We start from the raw sequence: 25,139 nt of genomic DNA on the forward strand, positions 1-25,139 counted from the left end.
TGGTTGTGCGTCGCTCGACGTTGGAGGCGGTTGTTCCTCCACCTTGAACGCGAAGCGCTCGAGGTGGTCGCGGGTGGGGTGGTTAGTAGCTGAGGCGGGGGTGGATCGGCCAGTTGGAGGGTACGGTGGAGCGAAGGGGGTATCGGTAACCTTGCAACCCTCTTGCGTACACGGAGGAAGGGGAAGTGACAGGAATCCCGGGAGGAGCGGTGGGTTATGGGTTGAAGGCAGTCGGGGGTGCAGCCGCACGGGGCGGCAGTGACGGGCGTGACGTAGTCGGAGGAGGATGTACGCCCCTGTCGGCGAGGGCCACGGCAACCAACAACCATCCCTGGTCAATTCATGGTGGCTTCATCCGCCAGGTACACCGTGTTCTCCTCTTCATATTGTTTCGCGCGCTCTGTTTAGGTGACACGTATTTGCCTGAATATTTTAATACTTTGAAATTTTCGGGCAAATCTGTCTTTCGGCGAGATCAACTGTCACGATCGACAGATCGGAAATCGTACAAAGTACGTATTCATAATCGAACGAACGGTTAGTTTACTTTTTCGCGACTTGCGTTTTGTGACATAAAATCGCGCGTATTTACAGTGGTTAGTGGTGATCCTTATCGATCGTGATCGGTTATATTGGTTATATTTTGGAGTCTCATTGAACGATCGTCAACGTGTTTTTTATGATTTGTGGGTGATAGGTACGTGGTATGATAGAGGGTCTGCACTTTCGTAACGTTGATTCTTAGATGACGAAGAGCGTCTTTCCTCAGTATGCTACCTGTTGGGAAATGTTAGAAGTCGTATACCTGTAAGATATGTTTTTGTATTCTTCGATTGCCAACCTACTTTTATCTGTACAGTTTTATATATTTGCCGCTTCGCGTTTCGATCAAAACTTATGAAATACGAATCTTTTATCTTTAAGAGAATAACGTTTAAATTCGATATTTTTAACACGGTTTTCAAATTCTCAAATTCTTCAGATAGCAGAATATTTAAATCAACGAACGTTTCAATGAAGTTCGAGAACTCTATCGTTTTTCACGTTGAAAATTCATTCCAAATTACTTTGTCACGAGTTTCTCCTGCCAACTACCTACATATTTATACTTTCTCGTTTGACTAGCTTTTAAAGTTCCACTCCATGCATTCTCATTAACCGTTAAGTTCGGTAAACGAATCGTTTCATGCGCGTTTTACGTTGAATCACCGTTATTTACATTTACAGTGCTTGAACGACTCTCGTTCCCTTTGTTTTAATCTTATGCAGCGCATGCACGTGCTACGTGCACCTCTCGTGCATGCGTATGCAGTCCGTATAACGGTGTCCAACGCGGAACTATGTTCGTTTAGTTCGGTTCTTTAAGTTATAAAAGAACAATCATGCAAAGTTCCATTTCCTCCATTTAATGTCCCTTTGCTACGATTCTCTGTGTCCAAAAAACTGTCTGACTGTTATATACGTAGTTGTTCCGCCTGAAACTGGCCATCTCCCTAACGACTTTCCTTCGAGAAACGTATCGCCAGGCATTTGTTTTACAGCAAAAAGAGAAATTGTTCCTCTGGGACCTTTTCACGTTTTTTATTCTTTCTTCTGATTTTTGATGGCGTGTCGCAATAAATAATGGCAGATGCTTTTCTTTCGCCTGGATACATTGGCCTCGTTCTATGTTTTGTTTGTGAGAGAAAGTTTTCGGATAGGGTTTGTAGAATTATTGTTGCTTCTGTTATACACGGTTAATTAAGATATTTAAGATATTTAGTTTTTGCGTTAAACATATCGAGTAGTAGTGAACAAATTGGTATCTCCAAATACTCGTACTTCGTCTTACTTTTCATCAGTTAAAAGGTCTACACACACGATTGCTTGATTTTATACAACAAAAGTAAATATATTCTTTCATATATTCCCATAATTTACGTAATTGCACCCTATATAAATTTGTAGAAGAGAAACGTAAAGCACGAGCTTTTTGTTACATCGTTTTCCAGGATATCTTCTCGTTTATGAAAGTAGCTTGTTCAAAAAATTCCAGGATTCCATCATACTAATTAGTCATTCTCTCTTTCGTTGCAAGGGACATTGCACGCACATGCACGTATCTATATTTTTTCAGAGAGAATTAATCACTCGCAGGAAGTTCGTAAAAATTTCATAGTTCGATTCATCCAATCTTGAGCAGCTTATTTTATTTTTATTTAATTTAGAAGACATTAAAGCGAAGTATTCATTACATGTATTCGATAAAAATGTTTAGCGTAAAAATATTTATCTAAAAATACGTATTTGGACGATGAAAGAGAATCTAAAAATTGAAAACGATGTTCTGGAAATTGGAGCAGAGGCTAGAAATTATGTTTAAAAGGTAAAATAAACACGCTTATAGTAGGGGAAAGACATCAAACAGTGGAAGGAAAATCGTAGACGTCTGTTGGTAGTCGAATTCATGTCAGACTCGTCGTCGTCTTAGAGAACGAAATCCTATCGCTGAAGGCTGTTTGCTCCTTGTTTCCCCGCTGGATTCCCGCGTGAACCGTGAAATTCTCGGTCGTGGATCGCACCAATTTCGTCTTCACGCGTTTCGCCTTGTACGGAACGTTCTACGCTCGATTTCGTCACCGTTTCCCGCGTCCTCGTGGCACCAATTCTCGCGCTTCACGCCTTCGTGAAGCGGCAAACAGCGGTGAAATACGCGGCTGTCGCATCGATAGGCAGATTGGCACGTGTCATCGATTCCTGCACGTGCAACCCTTTAGTTCTGTTCAATTTGCCGATCGAAATGTTTTCAGCTACGAAATTTTGGTTAATTGGAAATTGAAGTTTAGGATCCTACTTTTACCAATTTTATTAACTATGTAAATCTATGTATATAAAACATTATAAAAGATCTTTTATCTATATAAAACATTATAAAAAATTGCCTCTTAATTTTATTTTAATGTTTTTGTTCGTAAAGGACTTATTAAATTCGTTTAAGCTTAAAGCTAATATCGCGTTAGTTCTTTAATTGTATTATTCGATCCTTTGAATGTGCCGGGTTGTCGGATGCACTGGTGGCATATGCTTCGTTAAAGTCGCATGAATAACCACCGAAACACTTATCTTAATTGCGTTGCCGACAAAATAAATTGTTACCGGTATACGTATCAAGATCAGGTCCCTGCATCGATTTGTAGGAACCGTCAGACAGTCTCCGGGAGCTTGTTGTCGATGAAGAAACACCTGCTCTCGTATGTTAATGAAATTTCTCGTTTGTTCATTTGCCTCTATCTATTTTACTTTTGCTCTTCTGTTCATTGCGGATTCTTCCGACAATATAGCAAATTTCGTAATTTCTGTTAAATGATTCTTCGTTGTTACCGTATGTATCTCATGGATGTTACAGTTGGAGACTTATGGAGAAAGGACACGATGCGTCACATTCTCTATTTTTCGTGTAAGAACAGTTCTAAGATACGATACTTTGTCAACCAGTCACGTATTACGAAAACTGTTTTCTTATAAAAGTAAGTTACGTGGCTCCTTTAAAAAATATTTGCATCAAAATTATTGATTCGTCGAATCTCTTAGAAAATACCGATTTCAAAAGCGTTCATCATCGTATTTTACATGACAGGTATGTTGTTAGTCTGTTCATAAAACTTCGCCCATTTGTCATCTATATCTAGCAGGTTCACGTATCTTTCACTCGAATTAGTTGCTCCTCTTTTTAGCTGCATTATACGTACGTATATTAGAGTACATCAGTCTAACCACCAAACAACACAAAAATCAGAGAATCAACAAAATTGTACTCGTCACATTTTACCGCCGTAATCTTCGATCGAAACGATCGATGTAATCCATGGGTTCGCGAACAACGTAGCGATTATTTGCTTTTTCCCCCGCGAACTTCTTCTCGTCAAGCGTTTCTTCTTCGTATTATGAGTATACGTTTGCATTTTTAGGCCGAAATTTTCATCAGACGGGAACCCTTCCTCTGCATTTTCCCTACCCTTCGGCAATTATTACCGGGATTCAGGATTCACGCAAATCTCGTCTTTCTCTCTTTCTCGTTTTATCTTTCGTTCGGGGGCGGAAGCTTCTGGAGAGTCATTGGATAAGGGGGAAAACAGTGCTGCGGTAGGAATCGCTGGCTGCAGTATTGACTATACTTCACGGCCAGCTCTTTCGTAGAATACTAGAATGTATTTTCTACAACGTTATCGCCCTTCATGCTATGCCACGTCGCTTCCGCCTCTGACGCAACCGCTGCCTCGCTGCTCCCGAGCCTCCTCGAATTTCGATGGGGCGAATGCGCAGGAATGGCAAACGCCTAATTGCGTTTTTCGCTGGTTTGCTGTTTGATACAGAGACGTCAGAATCGCAATCCGTTTCTTTGTCGAGTGATCGAGTTTTCTCGAGGGTTTAATCTGCATTTCATACGTCGTATGCATAGTTGCACAGGATGTGTATTTTTCTGAACAATTAGTATACTTTTGTTGATTAATCTTTCGATTTCGGTAATGGAAGGTGTAATGTGATGTGGATTGGTTTTATTAACTTAATTTTCCTTTATATGAAAAGGCAAGTGAGATAGATTTCGAAGTTGCAACTGTTATTGTCCGGATAAGACGAAGAATACGTGAAATAAATCTATTATTTGAAGAATAATGAAACGATAAGAACATTATTTGTTATGCAAAATTCTCCGTCTTAATAATAATAATAATCATCCACTTTTTCAATCGTACAAACTGAAAATTAGGTATACATACGATTAGATATATTTCAGAGTGCGACTTTTTCAATGAATTCTCTTTCAACGTACGATACCTTACGACATAAAACAATCGCGCACTGGATAAGGAAAGAAACATATTGTAATTTCGTTAACGCTCAATAACGTCTTCTAAACAACTCTCTCCGAATAATACCTTTCTTCTCGACGAGATATTCGTTTCCAAAGAAAATGTACATCCTTGGCTGAAGTAACCCGTGCCTTTGACCGAACCTTGCCGCTAGTTAATAGAATAGGTTATCAAAGCAGTGCCACGTTCTCATACCTATTGAACACAACCGAGAGCAGCAGGGCCTTTAATTGAATCGGCGAAATAATTCAGTTACTAGCTACACAGCGTAATGCACTAATGCAGTTTTCTGTCTGAGAGAAAAACAACGGTAATTTGAACGTAGGAATAGCCGCCTGGAGAATCACCCCCATTATCGTTCACGCGAATGTTTTTGCTCTTGAAAATGTGATTTTTGCCGGATAACTGCGTTTCAGCTAGTTTTAACAACTTTGTGGAATATTAAAAAAATCTTTTTACTGACTAAGTTTATTCGTGAATTCTCGAAAATTAGAAGTAATTCTTTGAAAGATTTTGACGTTGTCGACAATTAGAATTTTCGTACGATATATATATTAGGAAGTTATCGAAGCTTAAAGTTCTCTGAATTATTAGAACAAAACATGAGTACTCCGGAACACTTGTCGAGAGACTGAAATAATTCAGAGAACTTTTAGCTTCGTAATGAATAAGTTTAGGGCATACGTATGTTAGTATTTTTATGTAGAGCGCAAGGAACTGCATCGATTGATGCAGTCAAAAATATAGGTTTCCGTTTTTAAAGAAAGTGCTGTTGTATCTTTCTGATGCACCGATGCACAAAAGTGCATAAAATTAGTTGCATATTATACGCCGCCTGATACCATTTAACTTTCACTTATGACATCTTCTTCTATCCTAACCGTTTAGGAGATGTACAGCCTGTTCCAGTTGCGTGGTACACCCTGTATATATATGTACACATTGCTTTTTACGACGTCAATAGATATTTCGTAAAGGATGTTAGACTATTGGTATCGCGGTTGAAAATGCGATATTTGTAGATTTTACATTATCGCGATGCATGTGTGTTGTGCTCGTACAAGATCAAAGCAGAATTCATCATCTATGTATGTATAATTCGATCGATGGCCAATATAACCACTTATTATCGACGACATAAAAATGCACTTTGTCATTGTCAGCAGCGCAAGAAGCAATTGCCCGTCACAATCATTCCCGCGTCAATTTCGCGTATTTTTCGCGATCATTCGCAATGGAATGTATCTTGGCCGAAGTGAAGGCTATAAAACAGCCATATAACTCCAACGAAACGCCAATTCCGCTCTCAAGAAACGCTTCTAATGCCATTACAACGGAGCCCGGTTTTCACGATCTTATTGTGCGCGACAGAACCGTCAACTCCGATAGTCGACGTTAATTGGATCTTTGATACATTTTCCAAGAATCATCAACCGAGAACACTCGGCATTGTCTTCTTCCACGAACACCATATCTGAAATTTTCTGCTCCAACCTACTTCATTCTCAATTTTCAATTCTCCAACTACCCTTAACGCTCCTCTCAACTACTGCTTCAGTCAAAGGGGTGACTTTTCAACGATTCGAGCAAAGGAACAAAAACCAACTAAAAATCGATCAAAATCAAATAACTTTTAGAGACTGTAAGCTGTAAATTCGTAATGACGAACTTCTCCATCTTTTTGAAGTGTGAACAGCATACGAAAAATTGCTTGCGATAAGTACAATTTTGTTAATTGTTTTAGAAGAATTTGTTTGACCCAACCAAAGCTATTATTGTGAATACGAACGATATTTTAATACCTTCGATCTTTTAACGTCTTTCGATATCTTAATATAGTATAAGCATTGGAAAATACATTACTTGTTGCCTCAAAATTGAACATAAGTGATACAATGTTGATAACACCAGATTAATTGACTTAAATTATTGAATTTTAAAGCCTGTAAAAAACAGATAATGAGACTTATCGTGTTGTCCTACAATCTTCGTACGAAACCTATACTTTTCTCTACCAACAAATATAATTTAAGCTTTATTACCACGGGTCCTCAATTACCAAAACGAAAAAAAAGAAGAGATCCATACAACGCAACGCGTCTCGTCTGCAGGCCAGAATCGGTGACATAATACGCGTCGCCATAAGAGTACCGCCGAATTACTCGCCCGCGCACACACTATCATATATACATACTACATACACGTACACACAGATGAAGTGGTACATATACGAACGCCGGCTGGCTAGCGCGAAATCAGCGCCGGTGTTACGCGCTCGCATACCAGCTCGCGGAACCCGCGCCGCGGTTGTGCGCGTGCGCCGTGTAAACTGCGTGTGCGCTGCAGCGCGCACTCACCCCCCGCCACCCCGTGTGCACACGCCCGTGTTGCAGCGCGTCGCGCAAGCGTGCGCGTGTGCGTGCGCGTATCGAGGCATTGTGTGCGTGTCCAGGGGCGCGCGTGCGGCCCCGCAGCGACCTTGAGCCTCCTCGGTCCTCCTGTAAGCCTCTCCCTCTATCCACCTCCAATCCCCCACCCCACGCACTATATCTCCCTCCCCTATCACCGTTGCCGCAATTTCTCTCTCTCTTTCTCTCTCTCTTTTTCTCTCTTTCACCTACGCTCGCTCACTCCCACCCCCTCCCTTTCGCTTTCCTTTGCTCCGAGCGCCACGCAGTTAGCGATGGACTCGAGACACGTTCGGAATTGATTGACCGAGTCCGTCGAGTTTTTCTGGTTACTTTGAGAAGAGTTCGATATTGCTAGGAGAATTTTGTGTGGTTTCGGAGTTTGAGCTTGTTTGATGAGGTTAGGCTTGTATCGAAGGTTCGGGGTAGGTGGAGGTTTAATGTATTGTAGAAATATGATTGGGCAAGTTTTCGGTGGTCTGGACCCTCTTGCACGATTAAACTAATATTGTTAGCGAAATTTTACGAGTCGCAAGTTACAAGTTAACGGTCGCAAGCAGAGTCTTTCGTATTACAGTGACAGATTCGATAATGAATTTTAGAAATGAGTTTGACGGTCGACCAGTCGTCCGATTGTTACGTGTGAAATTACAAAATTATAGAATAATCGGCTGTAACCTATAACTTGTAACTCAATAGAATCTGTTGCTTTTCAATCGCGTCATTGAAATACCGAAACGATATACAGCTTTCATCCATTCAGCATGTTATATGAACCGTTCAGAAGCCACATCAGGTCAACTTCATAAATTATGAAATACTATTACACTGGTCTTTCAAGCTTATCTTAGAACTTAACATTCTTTACGTGATCTTCTCGCCATGAATGAACTTATGCAAATACGTAATATTAATCTTCACTTAATAAAAGCACTGATCTCACGTGACAAATATTATAATTATATATAAACTTGCGCCTCAATTTATCAAAATTAAATTTCCCTTCTTTCACCATTTTCAAGCTGGAACAACGTTCCGAACAGCCCCGATATTCGTATAGGGAAATTGTTTGGAAACTCGTGGCAGAAAACTCGATGGCCATCGCTAAGCGCCACGCAGCAATGCCTCGAGCGGCTGAATTTCCATCTACCTTCTCTCTCGCTCGCCCTTTCCCCACTCGTTTTCATACCCCTTCCTTTCATTACTCTCTGCTGTTACGTCCGCCTCTGTCCCTCTCGATGGCTCTATGACAGTTTCTCTCTCTTGTCTCCCCACGACTCCTACGCTTTTTCCCCCCTTTACCCTTCTATCCTCTCACGAGGCTCGACGCCTCTTGCACGCACGCAATGCCAGAGCAGGGAGTGCACACTAAATTTTGGCGGACCAGGAACGTATATAGCCTCGCTCCGCGATGGTGTCATCCTATGGGCGTGGGTTTCATAAATTATCCCCTCGGTGGTGTTTTGACGAACGATGGTAGATAAGAATCTTTGACGTTCTTTATGAGGTTTTGTCACTCCCCTGAATGAAAACCTCGAAACTAGCTGTATACGATTCATTTTCACGCCAACGTTAAAATATTAGCTGTGTTCTATCTTGAAGATACTTGAATAATTGAAAATTTTCCAAACGTTTCGCTCATAAACGTCTGACCATATATCCGTCTGAGCAATATCGGTCCATTCTACTTAAACGTTCCTTCGTAATACGGAAATTTTCTTCGTCGGTTTAGTAATCTTGCGTTCTCGTGGTGTATATACGTTAGTCGATGAATTGGACACATGAATGAATTGACACAGTACGAAGAGTGGATTCGCGCAATAAAGCTGTAACAAAATTCCTCATCGAAAGGCGTGATAGTAATAACGATAAAGCAATGAAGACGTTTCGAGTCTACGATTCGCGGCTTGTTTTCGTCTAACTGACTCGTATCATCGGAAGGGTTATTGTCAGACCAGAGAATGACGTGAGACGGTCATTTCGTTCCGATTCACTCAACCGCTCGTAAATTCTCTTCGTGACCTCGACTCGAACGCGTCCGTATGGTTGCGCGACTCAGCCGACGAATATACCACGGGGCGTAACTGCAATTTCAAGAACCGTGAACACCTTACGCCTTCTTTTGACGTTTCTCCTTCGTGAATCTTCTTTTAAGAAATCAGCCTCGTTACATAAGGCGTGGCACGCGTGTGCGTTGAAGAATGTCGTGTGCACACTTGTTCATCGAACTCTTTACGTAGCCGCTTCTGTTTGCCTTTCAAGTTTCGGCAGAGCCAAAGATAAATACTCATGGTCCTCGATGCTCGGTTTGGCGGTTCGAGCATTCGATAAATTAATGGACAGTTTGTTACACCGCTCCAATCTCTGACTTCGAATAATTCGCCATGACGAGCTTGAAACGAAGGCTCTCCGATGCTTGTGTCAGGTGTGAAAGTAGCAAATTCTACACCTTGAAAATCGGATTCGTTGCGCTTCATTTTCGTAAACAGACGAATTCTGCTGAGTAACGCGGTCGTTTCGTAACCTAACCGTGCTAACGCGCCATTCAGATATCTTTAGGGACGTTAGATTCCTTTGTAGAATTCGCTGGATAGTAAGAAATATCGCTTAGAAACTTGTGATATTGGCCTACGATCGAAGAACTTGGAATCAAGCGATAATTTCCGAAGATAGTCACTTTTTCCCCTTTGATTTCTCCATTTTCAAGTTGTACGAGAGTTAACAGATATTTATTTGGAATTTTCCTGCCATTCTGTTATTATACGATAAATAAGCGACTAATGTGAATATTTTGGCATTTAGAATTGCGAAAGATCGTTATCGGGATTGTTGTTTTATATAAATTTTGTAATATTCTGCTCATATTTACATTCTGTTCCGTAACTTGGAATATGTCATAACACGATCGCTGTGAAAACAAATGGGTTGAATTAGAAACATTTAGTAATGATCTTAGCCATAGACGTAATTTTCAACTAATGTCTACCAATACTTTTGAATATAAAGCTTGATAAAAAATCGCATCGTTCGATCAGATCGTCAGATTAATTAGATCGGAAGATTAAAATCGATCCTTCGAAGCGATCCTTCCCTCCAAAGCAGTCAAGGGAGAAGAAAAATCGAAAAGGCGTGGAGGATGCATCCGCGGCCGGTTCTGCATAGTTCACAGCCGATTAAACTTTCCGTGGGACAGTGACGTAATAGCGTGGCCGTGGTAACGAAGGCGACCGTGCAACCGTGATCCCTTCCACGCTCGCGGCGTTCTTGCCGAGTGGCGCCACGTTTCCGCGTTTCGTCCCTGGCACGTGTTAGATTAGAAAGTGGCGGGGATGCGTGATACCTTAGAAGCGTTAAAGGGGGATATATGGGATCGTAGTGGAACGACAAAGAGACAATGACAGGGAACGAGACGAAACCCTTTGAACGAGAAAGACAGCGATAGAAGGTGGCAAGGGGAATCCGGCGAAGATCAACCATGAACAAGCAGAAGAGAGAAACAGATAAATACTGAAAGAGATAGAAACTAGAAATGACAGAGAGAGCGAGAGAGAGAGAGAGAGAGAGAGAGAAAGAGGTACCACGCGAACTGAAGTTCTACTAGCCTTAAGCAATCTCTCCCCACCCCTCTTCGAAAAAGTCGAATCTTACTTCCCCTACTCCTGGACGTTTCTCCTTCGGTTCCTCTCCTCCCACCTACGCGACCTTCCCTCTTCTTCCATTCGTGCCTACCGCCACCCGGCCCCCCGAAAGTACACCGAACTCACACTATTTCGTCTAACCGCATTTGCATCGGCACCGATGACCCATATTCACGTTCTTTCCTCCGCGACACCACACCATCGACATCTTCGATCCTCCTTCTCTCTTCTGCCACCGGTTCCATCTACTACTCGTACACACGTCGATCGCGTACGATCCTCCCGCGCGCGTACGTCGTCGTCGTCGTCGTCGTCGTTGTCGTCGTCGTCGTCGGGGTCCTCACCGTCGTCGCGGCTATCTGTTCCTCTACCGCTCGCTACCAGTGAGTAGAAAGAAGATAGAGAAACGAGCACGCGTGCACGAGTAACGGAGAACGAGTCAGTGAGAGCGTACTTCACGGTGAAGGAGAGAAAGAGACACGCGACGACGGACAGTTACGCGTGATTCGTTCCTGCGAGTCGCGACGATGCGCGATGCAAGTCGGTGACTCGATTTCGGCCGGCTAAGACCAAGTAAACTCGGCCCAGTGTATACGCGACCAGTGTTCCGATACACTACGAGAGCATCACGCGGAGGGAACACGCGACTTTCGTTTCAGTTTCATCTTTCACTGCTTTGCCTGTCTCTGTTTTTTCTTCGTTCGCTCGTTCGTTATTCAAACGTACGCTTTGTAAATCAAAGTTATCCGGTTGCGTTTCGTAACGTTTCGTTGTACTGTGTTCGTGGCTCGAAACAGGGAGCATCAAGTAGAATCAGTGAGATCGAGGAACACTTCTGGAGGATCATGTGCCGCGTGAACACGTGTACGCGAGACCGGTGCGCAGAGTACTGCTGTCGCTCTGTTCAGTGAGTTCGAGCCAGCTCGTGACTCGTAAATCGGCAAAAGTGATTCGTACAATCGAGATACGAGCGTGTATCGTGTGATCCCGAAGTGGGTGTCGCAGATATTCGAAACGCGTACGGATTATCGCGAATGGTGCGCGATCATCGATGCATCGGTGTCCCTGTTGAGGCTGTATCGAGCGGATGGTAATACGGTCCTGAGCATCGGTAGGTTTCGCTCCGGCTTTTATCGCTCGTATCACGGAAATCCGGTTAGAACGTTCCATGACACGGTGTAGAGTACGAGCAACTCGCGGTTAGCCAACTGATTCGATTCGATGATTCGCATCCCCGGTTTGCTCCATCGATCTCTCGAGCTGGTGAATTACCCGTTGCCTTGACGATCGCTGGGTTACAGACTCGTCTATGGATCGTAATATTTCGTCGATAACACGATTGCTCTCGGATGGATATTGCGACTCGTATCGTGACACCGTGAACATTTCAAAGATTTGACGCGTATTCAATAGAGCTGTTATCGTAGACGACGGTTACGCTTTAAGATACTGCTGTAAATGTTTTGATACGTAGTGTTTTATACGCTGCTTTTATATGTATGAATTGTTGATGGTTTATAAAGGAAGATTGCTTTCTGTATAGTTGGACGAACTGTTGGGCACGAGCGCGATCAAGAAGGAAAATACCTACTTGAAGGTGGCAGAAACAGGGGTGGAGAAGGTCACGGGGTCGGGCCTAGGGGTGGCATCATGGACTCTCATCAGCAATTCTGTCTCAAGTGGAATAGTTTCGGTAGCAACCTAGCGACAGCGTTCTCGAATTTGTTCAAAAGCGAGAGTCTTACCGATGTCACCCTATTCTGCGAGGGTAAGTTCCACTCGTATATTACTTACAATTAACATGTTTATACTTGAGCGGGTATCTTAAAGATTCGGCAATTTCATCTACGTTATATATTATCACGATATCTCGTTATGTATAAAAGAGAATCTCGAGGATCCATAAAAACACGTCGCAACGACGATGCACGTACAATCGTCTTCGAAATCTTATACCTTCTTAAATCAAAGTTGTCGCTGCACGCTTCGATAAATCGAGTATTAACTGTCAGTCGGTGTCGTTGAATCGTAAACGGCGCGTAATGGTATCAGTACATAAGTTACATAATTTCAGAATACATAGACTACACTTTTGTTTTAACCCATATCCCGTATTCCACGCGATAAGAACCATCAACGAAATCTCTCGCGTAAGATACAAAGCAAAGATGGAAATTAAATAACCGGGTCTAAATCTAATTCGACTTTGCGATCATCTGTAAACCAACCGAGAGCTAAACGCGACTTCCACCAATCCATTTATCAATGTCGAGCCATTGCAGTGACGACGCGATATTCGAACAGCAATCACGTTTCCCTGGCTTATCAGTCAACAACAAAATCTAAAGATTGCTGAAAGAAACAATAGTTTTCGCACGTGGCCGGAAGCCTTTCGTACCTCCAATGTCTGACCAAAGCGACGCCATCACTCCTTGCGCGCGAACACGCTCTCACCTGCCGACCTCTGTGCAAACGTATGCAGGCGGTCACATGATTCGCGAGCCGGTGCACGTGTGCGGCTGCAGGCGAAGTGCAGCGGCGGCAGATTGGCCCGCCTCCTACCCCTGTTTCACCCAATCACGCGGGGCGAGTCACCACTCGCGCAGAGTCAGTCGGCGTGCATGCGAATCTCTGCCAGCCTTGCACATCGTTCTATGTATACACCGTATATACGTATACGTATCGTAGCAAGCGGATACACGCGCGTGCAGCGTGCTACTGGTGCGCGCGATTTCCCCCAGTGCGAATGCAACATTCTTACAGATTCGTCGCGCGAAACCGCAGTTCGCGGTGAGCCGCGGTGCAATCCACTCACGCTTGCATTGCGTCGTTCCTCGTGCGTGTCATACTCGTATCGTACTCGTATCGATCGCTACGATGCATCCGATTGATTGTTCGTGAATCTCGCCGAGAGTTTCTTCAAAAATTTCTACAGAATTTATGAAGAATTCGTCGGGTCGATTCGTAGAGAGTCTGCTTAGAAGTTCGCATGGGATTTGCAAAGAATTCGTGTAATTATGGGTATAATTCGTGGGAAAATATCGTGGAAGTTGTATAAAGAATTCATCGATTCGTAATCATAAAAATTCATGAAACCGGTAATTCCTAAAGAATCGATTAAAGAATTCGTATAAAACGGAGAAAATGAAGAATTCGTGGAATTATAGTTAAAAGATATATTCATAGAATGATCGATAAAGAATTTATAAAGAATTCGTTAAAAAGTCGGCTGGGTCGAAATAGGTATTTTATCTGTGCCTGGGGAATGAACGTTTCGATCGAGTGGATTGTTTTAATTTATCGCCACGCGTGTCCCGTTTATGCAGCCACAACAGAGTGGTTTCCGGTCCTAAAATAACAGACGCGGATATACATCTTAATTGATAATGAATCGCGTTGATGCAACGATATTTCGTCACTGTTCGCTGGTTTTGCTTCGAGCAGAATTCGTTTTGGAGTTTCTGTGATGCCTTGTCGTCGTAGCCTAATGCGATCGTCAACATGATTGTTTAATGTGCATCGTGCAGGAAAAGTTATCGGTGTCTGATTTCGGTGATGCGTTAAATAAACACGTGTCTCGCGTGACGTAAATATTTGACACGACTGGATTAACATAATCGTTTAGAGTTCACTGCAACGATTTCCTCTATCTATATTACGTGTTATAAATTTAAGTATCGCGCTACGTTCTACGTATTGTATTCTATGCATCGAGCAAAAGAAGATAATAATATGGCTCCTGTTTAATTTGAATACCATTTGACTTCCTAAGTAATGCAGCCTATGCATCGAACAAAAGAAGACAATGAAATACTCGATGATACCTGCATACTTACACAGTTCGTATGTCAAATAGAAATGCGTCACGAGGGCAATCGTTATTGCACGATCTTGTTCGTATTTACACTGCTAAAAATTGACTCACCGTGTGCAACGAGTTACACGCGGAGCGAAGACTACCGAGGCTTCGCGATTGCGACGTCAATAAATTTCGGCATAACTTATCAGCCACAATGATAACGCTGCTATAAGCCAACATACGAAACTGGATATTTCTTTCGTTATCAACTCTGCTGGATAAAAAAGAATGTGCAACTTTCGAGACTCGTGCTCGAGTTTCTTCTAATCTCCGATGTCATGCCCTCGTAAACATATTGATCAAGCAATTTATATGTACATACATTGAAATGATCCGAATCATCGGAATCTTGCGTGCATAACGTGTCACGCTGCATCGACGCTGCAGTACCGTTATAAATTCTATTGTCGAATACAAAAGTATGAGTGAGTGGATATTGGTGTCACACCGACTCAGACGCGGCTAACGGCGTTCTGTTAAATGCAGCACGTAGAGAAAGTTGTGAGTTGACTAGATCGACCGATTAATCACTATCGCTCGCGAAGACCGCAGAACCGCTCGCTTAATTGGTTAGTTAGCCCACCAAGTGCCATCGTGCTGCTTTTTCCCCATGATAATCGTAAGAGCTATGTGGATCGATCGAAACGAGACTAGCTGCGCCTGGTCTTCTTTTATTTCTAGTGGTAACATAATCGATCGACTGTTGTGTGCTGGAAATTCTAATAGCGTGATATCACCCATAGATACTTGGTTTTCCAGGATTTCGTTTCAACGATCAGGAATTTGGGAAAGACTCTTTAGGAAAGTTGAAATTCTAAGAAAATTTGGATATATCCTCTATCGGATGTCATTAATTAGACGGATTTTTCTAATATTTCCTAATAGTTCGCTATTTTCGTGAAATTAATGGATAGAATTGTTTGCTTTTGATTATCGATATTGACATCTTTGTGTGAAAAATGTCACTTATAGAAATTTTGTTGTACTCGTTAAGATTGTTTCGCTAAACGAATATCAGCGAAAGACGAGCCAAAAAGTGTAGTGGAAATAATAACACAGATCGTAATTAGCGGACATGCAGTGACCGATGAAATGGACAGTCTTCGTAAGAATCGCAGTTACCCAATTACGTATCTTCCGACATATCGAACATGTAATCGAAATCGTTCCACCAATATCAATCTTCTTTGCTTCCCTCTGAACATCTCTACAAATTCATCTACATTTAGGCTATTTTTTCGCGACGAATTCTCAACATGCAACTCGCGTCAATGTCGACGTCGGACAGCTAAAGTCCAACCGCGCGATTCGCGATAACCTTCGCTGGCCCCGAAACGGGTGGACACTTCCGAAACGGACGTTTTTTACATTTGTACGCGACGCGATATGAATTTTTGTTCGCGCGTGCAACGATCTACCCGACTGTCCCTATTCCCCTTACGGTCTCGTTTCCTCCGACGAACGCTCGATTCTCCTTTTCTAACGCTTTCTCTCTAGTCCACACGCGCGCGTCCTGATTTCACGAAAACAGCCTCTAACGCGCTCTGCCTAGTGGAACAGTTTCTTTGAAACGAAGGGAAAGGAGAAGTTTCCTTTCCAGTCTCTCCCGTAGAGTTCTAACGAAGGTCGTAGGATCTGCTCGCCTCGTTGGGAAGGTGGACGAAAGTCGACGAAAATCCGTAGTCGCTCGTTCCTCCACTTCGATGGGGAGAAACAGGGAGGAGTAACTCGATGCTTTGTCGCCTGGAGTGTGGTCTTTCTGCTCGTGAAGCTAGAGAGGGTGAGAACCTAAAAGGGAGGTCGGTAGATGGGAAGGGTTCAAGGACGACGAAGTTTGCTGTCGAGGAAAAGGGAGGTAAGAACGTAGTAGCGTGCTCCAAAGATGAGATCGTGTGGTTGAGCAATGCGTATGCTCGTCTGGTTTAGATGTGTGCGCATGTACAAATGTGTGTTCGTATGTATACGTAAGTACATGTATGTATATATGCATATATGAATGTATGTTAGTATACATACACATATATGTGTTTGAAAAACTCGTAAGGAGATTTGCTTTACTTTTAGTATTTTACGTTATAAGACACGTATAATACGGTCGAAATAATAGATAAATAATAAAAATGCTTAGAAAATAAAAGCTGCGAGAAGCATATGATTTATATAATATACTAAATGATAACGTAGGCTGGTAATACTTATGGCTGACAGTGTATGTAAGAGTATGTATGCGTATGTATGTCGATGCATATGTATACATATATACGTATCAGACTATGCGCACAGATGTATGTAATCGCTGGAAGGTCCAAAGGAAGACGAAAGTAGGTCTGGGTTACAGTTAGATCTAACAGTCTTCTTCACGGTCTTCTTCAACCGTATAGGCGATGCACACTGTTTCAAACGTATCGGCACGTGGTATACGCACTGGCACGCAGCACACGTATATTCGTATTTCTATATGTATAAATGCGTGGGACGTTGCGTATCTTTCGAGCTTGCAAGTAACTTGTGGTAGAATTTCTGATCGAAGTTGGAACATTGAACATAGGGATGGATTAGACGTGGAGTTAAGATAGCAGAATTAAGATTGTTATTCGCTTCGTTTTCTGATCCATTGTTATTATACTTTGTACATTTGCTTTGCTTTGTAACGTTCTTTGTTTTCTTTTCGATATAGCCTGTTTTAATAATGGGATTATTAATTGTTGTTTAGAAAATTAGTAAGTATGTAAACACTTGATACATGGAGTTTAGTTCACAAGCCACATTGATCTATCCCATAAATCGAAAAACAAAGAACGATGATAACGTAAGAGACATTATTTTTTAGATGTACTGTGAAATCTCGTATTACTTGTGTCATCTTCTCGCAATAAATGAACTCGTGGAAGTAGATACCTAATCTATTTCCAGAATAGTGAATGTTAATCGCGTACATATTTAATGAAATTGAGAAACTGACTAGAGGTGAAGTTTGGTTTCTGGGAGGCTCGAATCAATATTGTAGAATCGAAAATAAATGTAGCGCATAAACGTATGGTTTATATTAGTATTGATTCAGCGTTGGAAGTTGCATAACATATCAAGGCGAAAGATAAGACTCGAGTACATAAATCTTTCGCCGTAAGAAATGTGTCAAGCACGAAGTAGGAACACGTGTATCTGCGATATGAAAATATTCGGGCAAAAATCGAGAAGAAAAGGAAAAAAAAGACGAATTACATACAAATCGAAATTTACAAGCGTTATCAACGAAACGCGAGAAAGTATGCTTGTGAGCTGTGTGCGCGCCCGCGCGATCAATCGCTTCTGTATATGTGTGTAACGTTACAAGATTATACGGAGTGTGCAAGCGACACGTGGAACGTTAGACCAGAAACATTCATATACCGTTTGTTAGTGTCCGAGCGGAACTATCCCGGACGCTGTCCTTAGATGCGAAAGACGGTTTCTTATGCGGCCATCGCGACCAAAATTCATTTGAATATGACCCAAATAATTGCATCTATTTGCATGTGATACGTGTGGCTTCTTAGAGTAAACGTTTAATAATTTTTCGTATTATTAGAAAACTAAGGAGGTTTCTTATATTGAGCAAAAGCTGCTTGTTTTAGCGACAGAATCTTTTCTTTTTTTTTTTTACGCGATTATTCCTGGCAAAGATATCAATATTAAGCGAAGTCGTTTTAGCGCCGTCGAATATTTTCGCTCTGTTCGTTGCTTTTTACGTGTTGTGAACCGTATAATATAAGGTCATGGCATAGTTTTATGTAAATATGCCATTACTGCTCCTCTTACGTTATTGTTACACGCAACGAACAAACAAGCCTTCTTTCGTTGTTATATATCTCAAAAAATATTATATTATTAAACATATATATAACGTTACCTACCCCCCCCTCCAAAAAAAAAGAGAAGCGAATCTAAAAATCTGAAAAATATTCGATTTCAATCGTTTCTCGAGTGTAAGAAGCAAAAAGAATTCGAGTTAAATTTTTTCCAAATCATGATTTTAACTAATTTATAACATCTATAAAGCAAACCAGTCATAATTTCATAATTATAAACCTCCTTCCACATCGTAAATCCATTAAAAACCTAAAATCCAGCAATCTTAGTCATTCTGAATATTCATAACACAATAATTTCCAACAGAGGAAATACATTAGCCGCGTATCGTTATTACGCGACACGAAATCTTTCCGCCAGATTATATTTCGGGCGTAGAGAGCGTGATTTGACCAAATCCACGACGCGACGTAGTCGCCGCGATACGAGCCGTTGTGGACGATTATCTTTCGAGATCAATCGTTGTTATTGGGTCACTGTGTTTAGTGCAACGCGATAACGCGTGGGCAGACACAGTTCCGAGCGGCAGCACGGTATCTGGGTGAAGCAAAAGGGTCGGCCATAAGCAGGAAATTAGGCCGTGTCGTTGGTTCGCCGCTGTATGTTGCAACCAGAACTCGAAGTGACGCACGCGGAAACACGCACAGATGCGTAGCCACCGTGCGTGGCTGCATGTGGACACGTCGTGAGAACGCGACACATCCTCTGTCCTATGAAATCCATATGTTTTACAAATTTTTATCCGCTATGAAATATCGCTTTTTCTTACTATACTGCGTTTTAGGCCTGGAAATGTTTGTTCCAGCGTGAAGCACGAGCTATATCAGCTTTTATTATTAGTGGATTCGACTTTATCGATAAATTTGCCGTTAGAAAGAGACAAAGTAGATTTATGTAATACTGTTTACGAATTGTAGCTATTCATGCGATGGTGATAATTGTTGTACGTATGTACGATTATGACAATCGCACGAACTAACCATTTCTCTGTTCCATAGAGTTTGCTAATGTTTGATCATGGAACTTCTTGGATGGTAGACAATTTTCGATTCTCTTGTAACGTGCTTATAATTTTTCTGAATATATTATAATTAGTTAGTCATCATCTTAAAGAAGGAAGTAATGTTCTAGGATGACTAATTCAGTAAACGGTATTTGCGTGCATAACATTACATTATCGTCAAGGTAAATTTCATTAATGTCGAACAGTTCCAGAGTTATACTTACATATTTATATAATTTATTTTAAAAGAAATATGGAAGACCGTTTGCAATATGGTGTTAAATTAACGACAAGCTATACGAGTCTTTGGTAATTCGCATCTAATCGTCACTATTCAGGTTCTTCAGAATTCACGTTCATTGATCGCGTACGATACACGCACGCCTTCTAACCGTGCACAAAAATAAAATCAAACGCGCGTTATCTAGTCGATAAGGCTGTTCGAACACAGGTACACTTCCGCTATTTGAATTTCGAACGGCGATTCAAAAATATAAAGAATTCTCGGTTGAACGTAACACGCTGTTGCTATTTTTATTCGCGAACATAAAGGGGTCTGTGTCCGGACTCTACGGTCCAAGCCGATTTTCTTCAGGAAAATCGTAGAGAATCGTCTAAATAAATACTTCCTATTATTCTGCGGGAAATATTCAAAATTTGCAGATATTTTTTAACCAAACAAGAAATATATTTTGTTAATTGTATCATTAAATTGCTTTCATTAATCCTGCTATATATTACGTTATCAATCTTGTCACATCTATTGGATCATTTTCAATCTCTAATTGTGTTTTTATTGTTGAAACATTTCTCAGCTTTGAAGAAAATATAAAGCAATCGTTGTTTTAATTACAATTTGATTCCAGATACAGAGAATACATATTCACTGTAAATTTTTAGCACTTTAGTGAAATTTATAGCATCCCACAACTATATTTGACAGTTTACTTGAGTGGTTCATTGTCAAAGAGTCGAAATATTCAAAATCCTTCTCTTTGTTGAAACGAAACACATAAAGTTCATGTATTTATGTATTAAGTACTTAGCTTACTTAAGTATATAACTGTATTAGTTTAAAAAATATAAAAAATATGAGAAATATTGGTTATCCGAGCAAAAAATAGAGATATGGAACGTAGTTTAGGAACGATCGCAAATCATGTATAGTCGAGTACAAAGAAGGTTTCAGAAACTCGATGTACGACCGATATAAAGGGGACAACCGAGAAATGGGGAGTGAACGTACTTGACTCGTAAACTCGAGAACTCAGTGAAGCAAAATATACTTCTTAGAGTCAAGGTTAGCTGTGATGCAACAGGATGCCGGCCATTGACATCGTACTCCGTCCTCTCATCAATTCCTACTCGTACACGCGCTAGTAATTCGCAAACTTTTCTGCGTCTTATTTATCTTTCCACGTTATTACGCACTAATTGAAAAGTCTTTTGACTATCAATGAATTGTAATATTTTAAACTTTCACGACGACACTACCTTTGGTACCTTTCACATTTGGATGAAGCCTTGTCTTCAAGATATTTTCTATAATTTCTATGTAGTTTTCGTGAAACTAATCACGAAATATGTAATCATTTTTTTAATGTAATTCTTTCTATTTTACTCAACAAAGAATATCATTTTTTCTATCGGGTAGACATACCTACGTTAGAGGTATAACTTCACCTGACTTCGTTTAATTTTATCTTTGACTCAAAATAATCCAAAGCCATTCGACTTCTTATCAAATATCAAAAATACTCAATCTTCAACGTTTTACGTATACTTAATCATATATCTCTTATTTATTTCAAATTGTATCACATTCCTTTCATGTTTATTATATCCAAAAATCGTATGTCCGATCACTTAATGAGAGTAACAGAATATCAACTCGCTTAAGCAATAAGACGACGTATCAATTTGATGAAATACAACTGTAGTTCAGCTTTCAAACGCGACCAAATCGTTCGTCGGTGGTTCAAATATTTTGTCGTTGCTTTCACAACATCTCGTTCCTCTCGTCTGGTTCTCCTCGTGCAGTCATAGTGATTAATTGAGTTGGCCCATCTAATAGATGAAATGCTAAAGTCCGATACCTTACTTCGAGATTGCTCGTTAATCCATTCTCTGTTTGTCAATCCTGTTGCGTGGCTCTTCTCTTGCCGATTTGCTGCTTCTATTAGAAACGTGACGACCATAACCGCCAGCGTTCACCTATTTCGCAGTATGGAAGTTTCGAAGGTAAGAATTCCTGGAATATTATAGCCGAGCATAAAAGTACCGTAATCATACAATTGCTCGCGGAACCAGTATAACCTTTCTCTTAAAACGACGATGGACGTTAGGAGCGAAATGCAAAGTATATGATTTGCAGGATTCACGTTGGTCTCGATCTTACCTGGTTTGCGTTCAAAGGAAAAATATAAGATTGATAATTCTGTTCGTGTGCTCCAGAAAGACGTTCTTAGAAATCTATTTTCTTTATCATTTTTATGCAGGTTAACGTACTTGAAATTATCGCCTCGAACTATGATTAAAGATACAAGTTCTGTATCGAGTTGTTTCGAATAGAAGTTTCATGATTTTATGTAGCAACATCCTGTTCTTATATGCAACTATGGTAGTCTACATTCACTTCTTCTTTTGCTTCGTAGAAGGATTGAAATAAAATTTCATGTCGTTCAGTACTTTCTCTTTTTTTCGTATAAAGAAACCTCTTTCGAGAAACTGCTACAATCATCGATTCTAAATGTAATATTATTTTTGATTAAATATAACATTTTTCTTATTTAAAAATTCAATTACTTCAATTTTTATGGGAAGGAAAATATAAAGCACCAACCGCAGAATTCAGCAAGAGAAAGAATATTTTTTTTAGAAGTGATTGTCATAGCCTACGTTTCGTGAACAATCGCAATCGTTCGAGCATCGAGACTGGAAAACTGAGTATGGAACGCGTGGAACTATAGGTGATTTCAAGGCCTTTGGCATTTGTTAGTATTACAAGGCAAACGCAGAGTTGCGAAACTTCACGTTGTTGATAGCGTTGCTGCTGTTATCAGATTACTACGATATTAAATACCATGTGGTCACAAACGTAGATCGATAACATTATGCGCCCATCTCTTTCGAAAACTTCGTAATAAAATGAAAAAAAACACACACAGATAAAATATGAAATATTCGTGCACTTTCGAACGATGTTCGAGCGTGAAACCCAACTAAATGCAGGTGCCCAGGTACTGATAATTTTCTCTAGAATCGAGAATTAATCATCCGCCTACTAAGTAGGTCAATGACACAATTACACAACCCGCTCGCTTAGCGGACTCGTGCGTGCATTTATGGCCTTTGTTGAAACAAACGCAACGCGTATAAATATAACCGTAAATTTGCGATATCTTCTGTCTTTTGCCACGTCGAAGAAACATGGGAATTTTTTGGTTTTATTTCTTATTTTCTCTTTTTTTGAAAACTTGTATGTATCTTTGTTTATTAATTCTTCTTCTTATACTTCACACATTTCTCTTTACATTAATATTTTTGCGCTTATTAATGCTTTTGATCATTCGTTGATTCGAATTATTTGGAATTGTTTAATTCATTTTATCGGTAATTTTATGTTGATAAAAACGTTATAGGGAGGAGGAAAAAAAAACATGACGAATCTTACAATAGTTAGATATAAGTTCTCAAATCGGTCGTTTAGATTAAACTGCAGTTTTTTTCTTACGATAATGTAAATTATCTGTTCGCTTATATTCGCTGCTCGTATTATGAAAGCGTAGGATTACTAGAAATTACATACATGAAAACATTTTATCATTTCGTTACATTCGTAAAGATGCTCTATGTGTGTGAATTATACAATTTTTTTTATCGCCAAGTTAGGGGAAATAATATGAAATGACTGATCAAGATAAAGTACATTATCAGAAAAAACTTTCCTCGCTCCGAATGAATGATTTACAAATTTATGCTGACTTAGGATATCTTATATTCATTCAGTAAGTACTTATTTCAACTTAATTAAACTAATTAATTTCAACCTGTTGTCGCTACTTTTGTTTTCATCCTTTATATATGGTTCCGCGGTAAATGAAACAATTTTTCGAATCCACATGTGAAGGTCTATCGATCATAAAGCTTTTGAGAATTCGGATTTGACGATATATTTAAAATCTGTAGAATGTCATCCCTTAAATTTTACATTCGATCATACAGTGATGCGTTTTCACACATTTTTCGAAAAATGTTAATTTTATAAAAAATAGCTGATTCGCTCACACCACTATGATACTCAGCTCTTCGTATAAAGCTACCGCATTGAGGATATCGATCACCGACATGGAGCAAAATCTCCATATTCTCTGCATGATTACATTGGCAATGCATATTTCAGCACGAATATCAAGTAACAAAAATTCATGAAAAATCGTTACATGTTATATATTCGCCTAATGCAAAGCATCCGCATGCAGCCACGTGGGGTTGCACGGTATACGTGGTCGCGGCTGCCGATTTTTGGGTCGCGCGACGAAGTTTCAAAGCTCACGGCCATCCCCACCACCCGTCGATTTTCGCGCGCCCAATTCTTCGTTCCCTTTCGTGTATATTCGTGCCCCCTCCCCTGCATCCGCGCGTATCGTCGCGATCGTGCAGCGAGCGGCGTGAGTACTTGGCTATAATAAGCGAAGGGAACATGTGTGAACACCGCGACCTTGGTCCCACGCGGCCATTGGCCGGAACCAAAGGAAGCCGACCGTCGTGATTGGCCGGCTCGTTCGAAACCAGATGCGACACCCGGTACTCTGCATGTGTACGATCATACGCGTGTACCGCGGAATCTGGCGGCAAAATTCAGACACAGAGGGGAACTAGCTTGTGCGTTCTGCATTCGCGACCTTGTCAGGCCATTGACCGTCGTTTTCGCCCCTTGGCTCTGCCTTTCTTTGTCGCTGTACAACCAGCAGCCTGTCGCGTTCCCAGCGAATCAACCTCTTTATCTTTTCGCTCGTCTTCCAATCGGACCACGAAATACTGCGTGTTACTCATGTTATGTATGTATGGATGTACGTTCGATGAGGTATGTTGAGTAACGTGCACGCGATCCACGTGGCTGGGATGTTATCGCTATAGGGCTACGGCGAAAGAGATTCTTTTCGTTAGTTTTTGGAATAGTTTTATAGATATATTTTATAGATGTAGCGTATAGATATGTTTATAGATAATTGTAGGCTTACAAGATTAACTTACCCCTTAGGTTTGTAAAAGCAGTTACATAGAAGTCAAAGTGATCTCACCGAGGTAAATTGTTTGATTTCCGAAAGAACGAATGCTGAATATTTAAGCTGGTATTAAGAAATTTGTAACCAAATTCAGTTGGTTGGTTTGGTTTCTAAATAGCGATGAATATTCATTTAAATGTGAAATGAGAGGTAATTGAGTGGAAGACATATTTTTGTTCCAACTGTATGTAGTTTTACTTCTCGATGATCTCACATTAACGCTACGTAATTCCATGTATACTCG

At 40.7% G+C, this 25,139-nt stretch overlaps 1 protein-coding gene and 1 long non-coding RNA gene across 2 annotated transcripts in view; one reads left to right on the plus strand and one right to left on the minus strand.

Annotated features, from left to right (window-relative positions):
- chinmo (Chronologically inappropriate morphogenesis) overlaps positions 1-25,139 on the plus strand; it is a 76,624-nt gene that overhangs the window by 7,580 nt on the left and 43,905 nt on the right. Inside the window, exon 2 of the mRNA XM_033345315.2 lies at positions 12,440-12,664. Within this exon, the coding sequence (XP_033201206.1) occupies positions 12,547-12,664 (118 nt within the window). The 5' untranslated portion in view covers positions 12,440-12,546. The remainder of the gene's footprint in view (positions 1-12,439; positions 12,665-25,139) is intronic.
- LOC143304122 (uncharacterized) lies at positions 21,429-22,833 on the minus strand. Its single transcript, XR_013060813.1, has 3 exons — positions 22,450-22,833; positions 22,116-22,352; positions 21,429-22,005 (listed from the first exon to the last, which is right to left on the minus strand). It is a non-coding gene; the product is annotated as an uncharacterized LOC143304122 (long non-coding RNA).

Source organism: Bombus vancouverensis, chromosome 2, assembly GCF_051014615.1.
Source record: "Bombus vancouverensis nearcticus chromosome 2, iyBomVanc1_principal, whole genome shotgun sequence".
Classification (NCBI taxonomy): domain Eukaryota; kingdom Metazoa; phylum Arthropoda; class Insecta; order Hymenoptera; family Apidae; genus Bombus; species Bombus vancouverensis.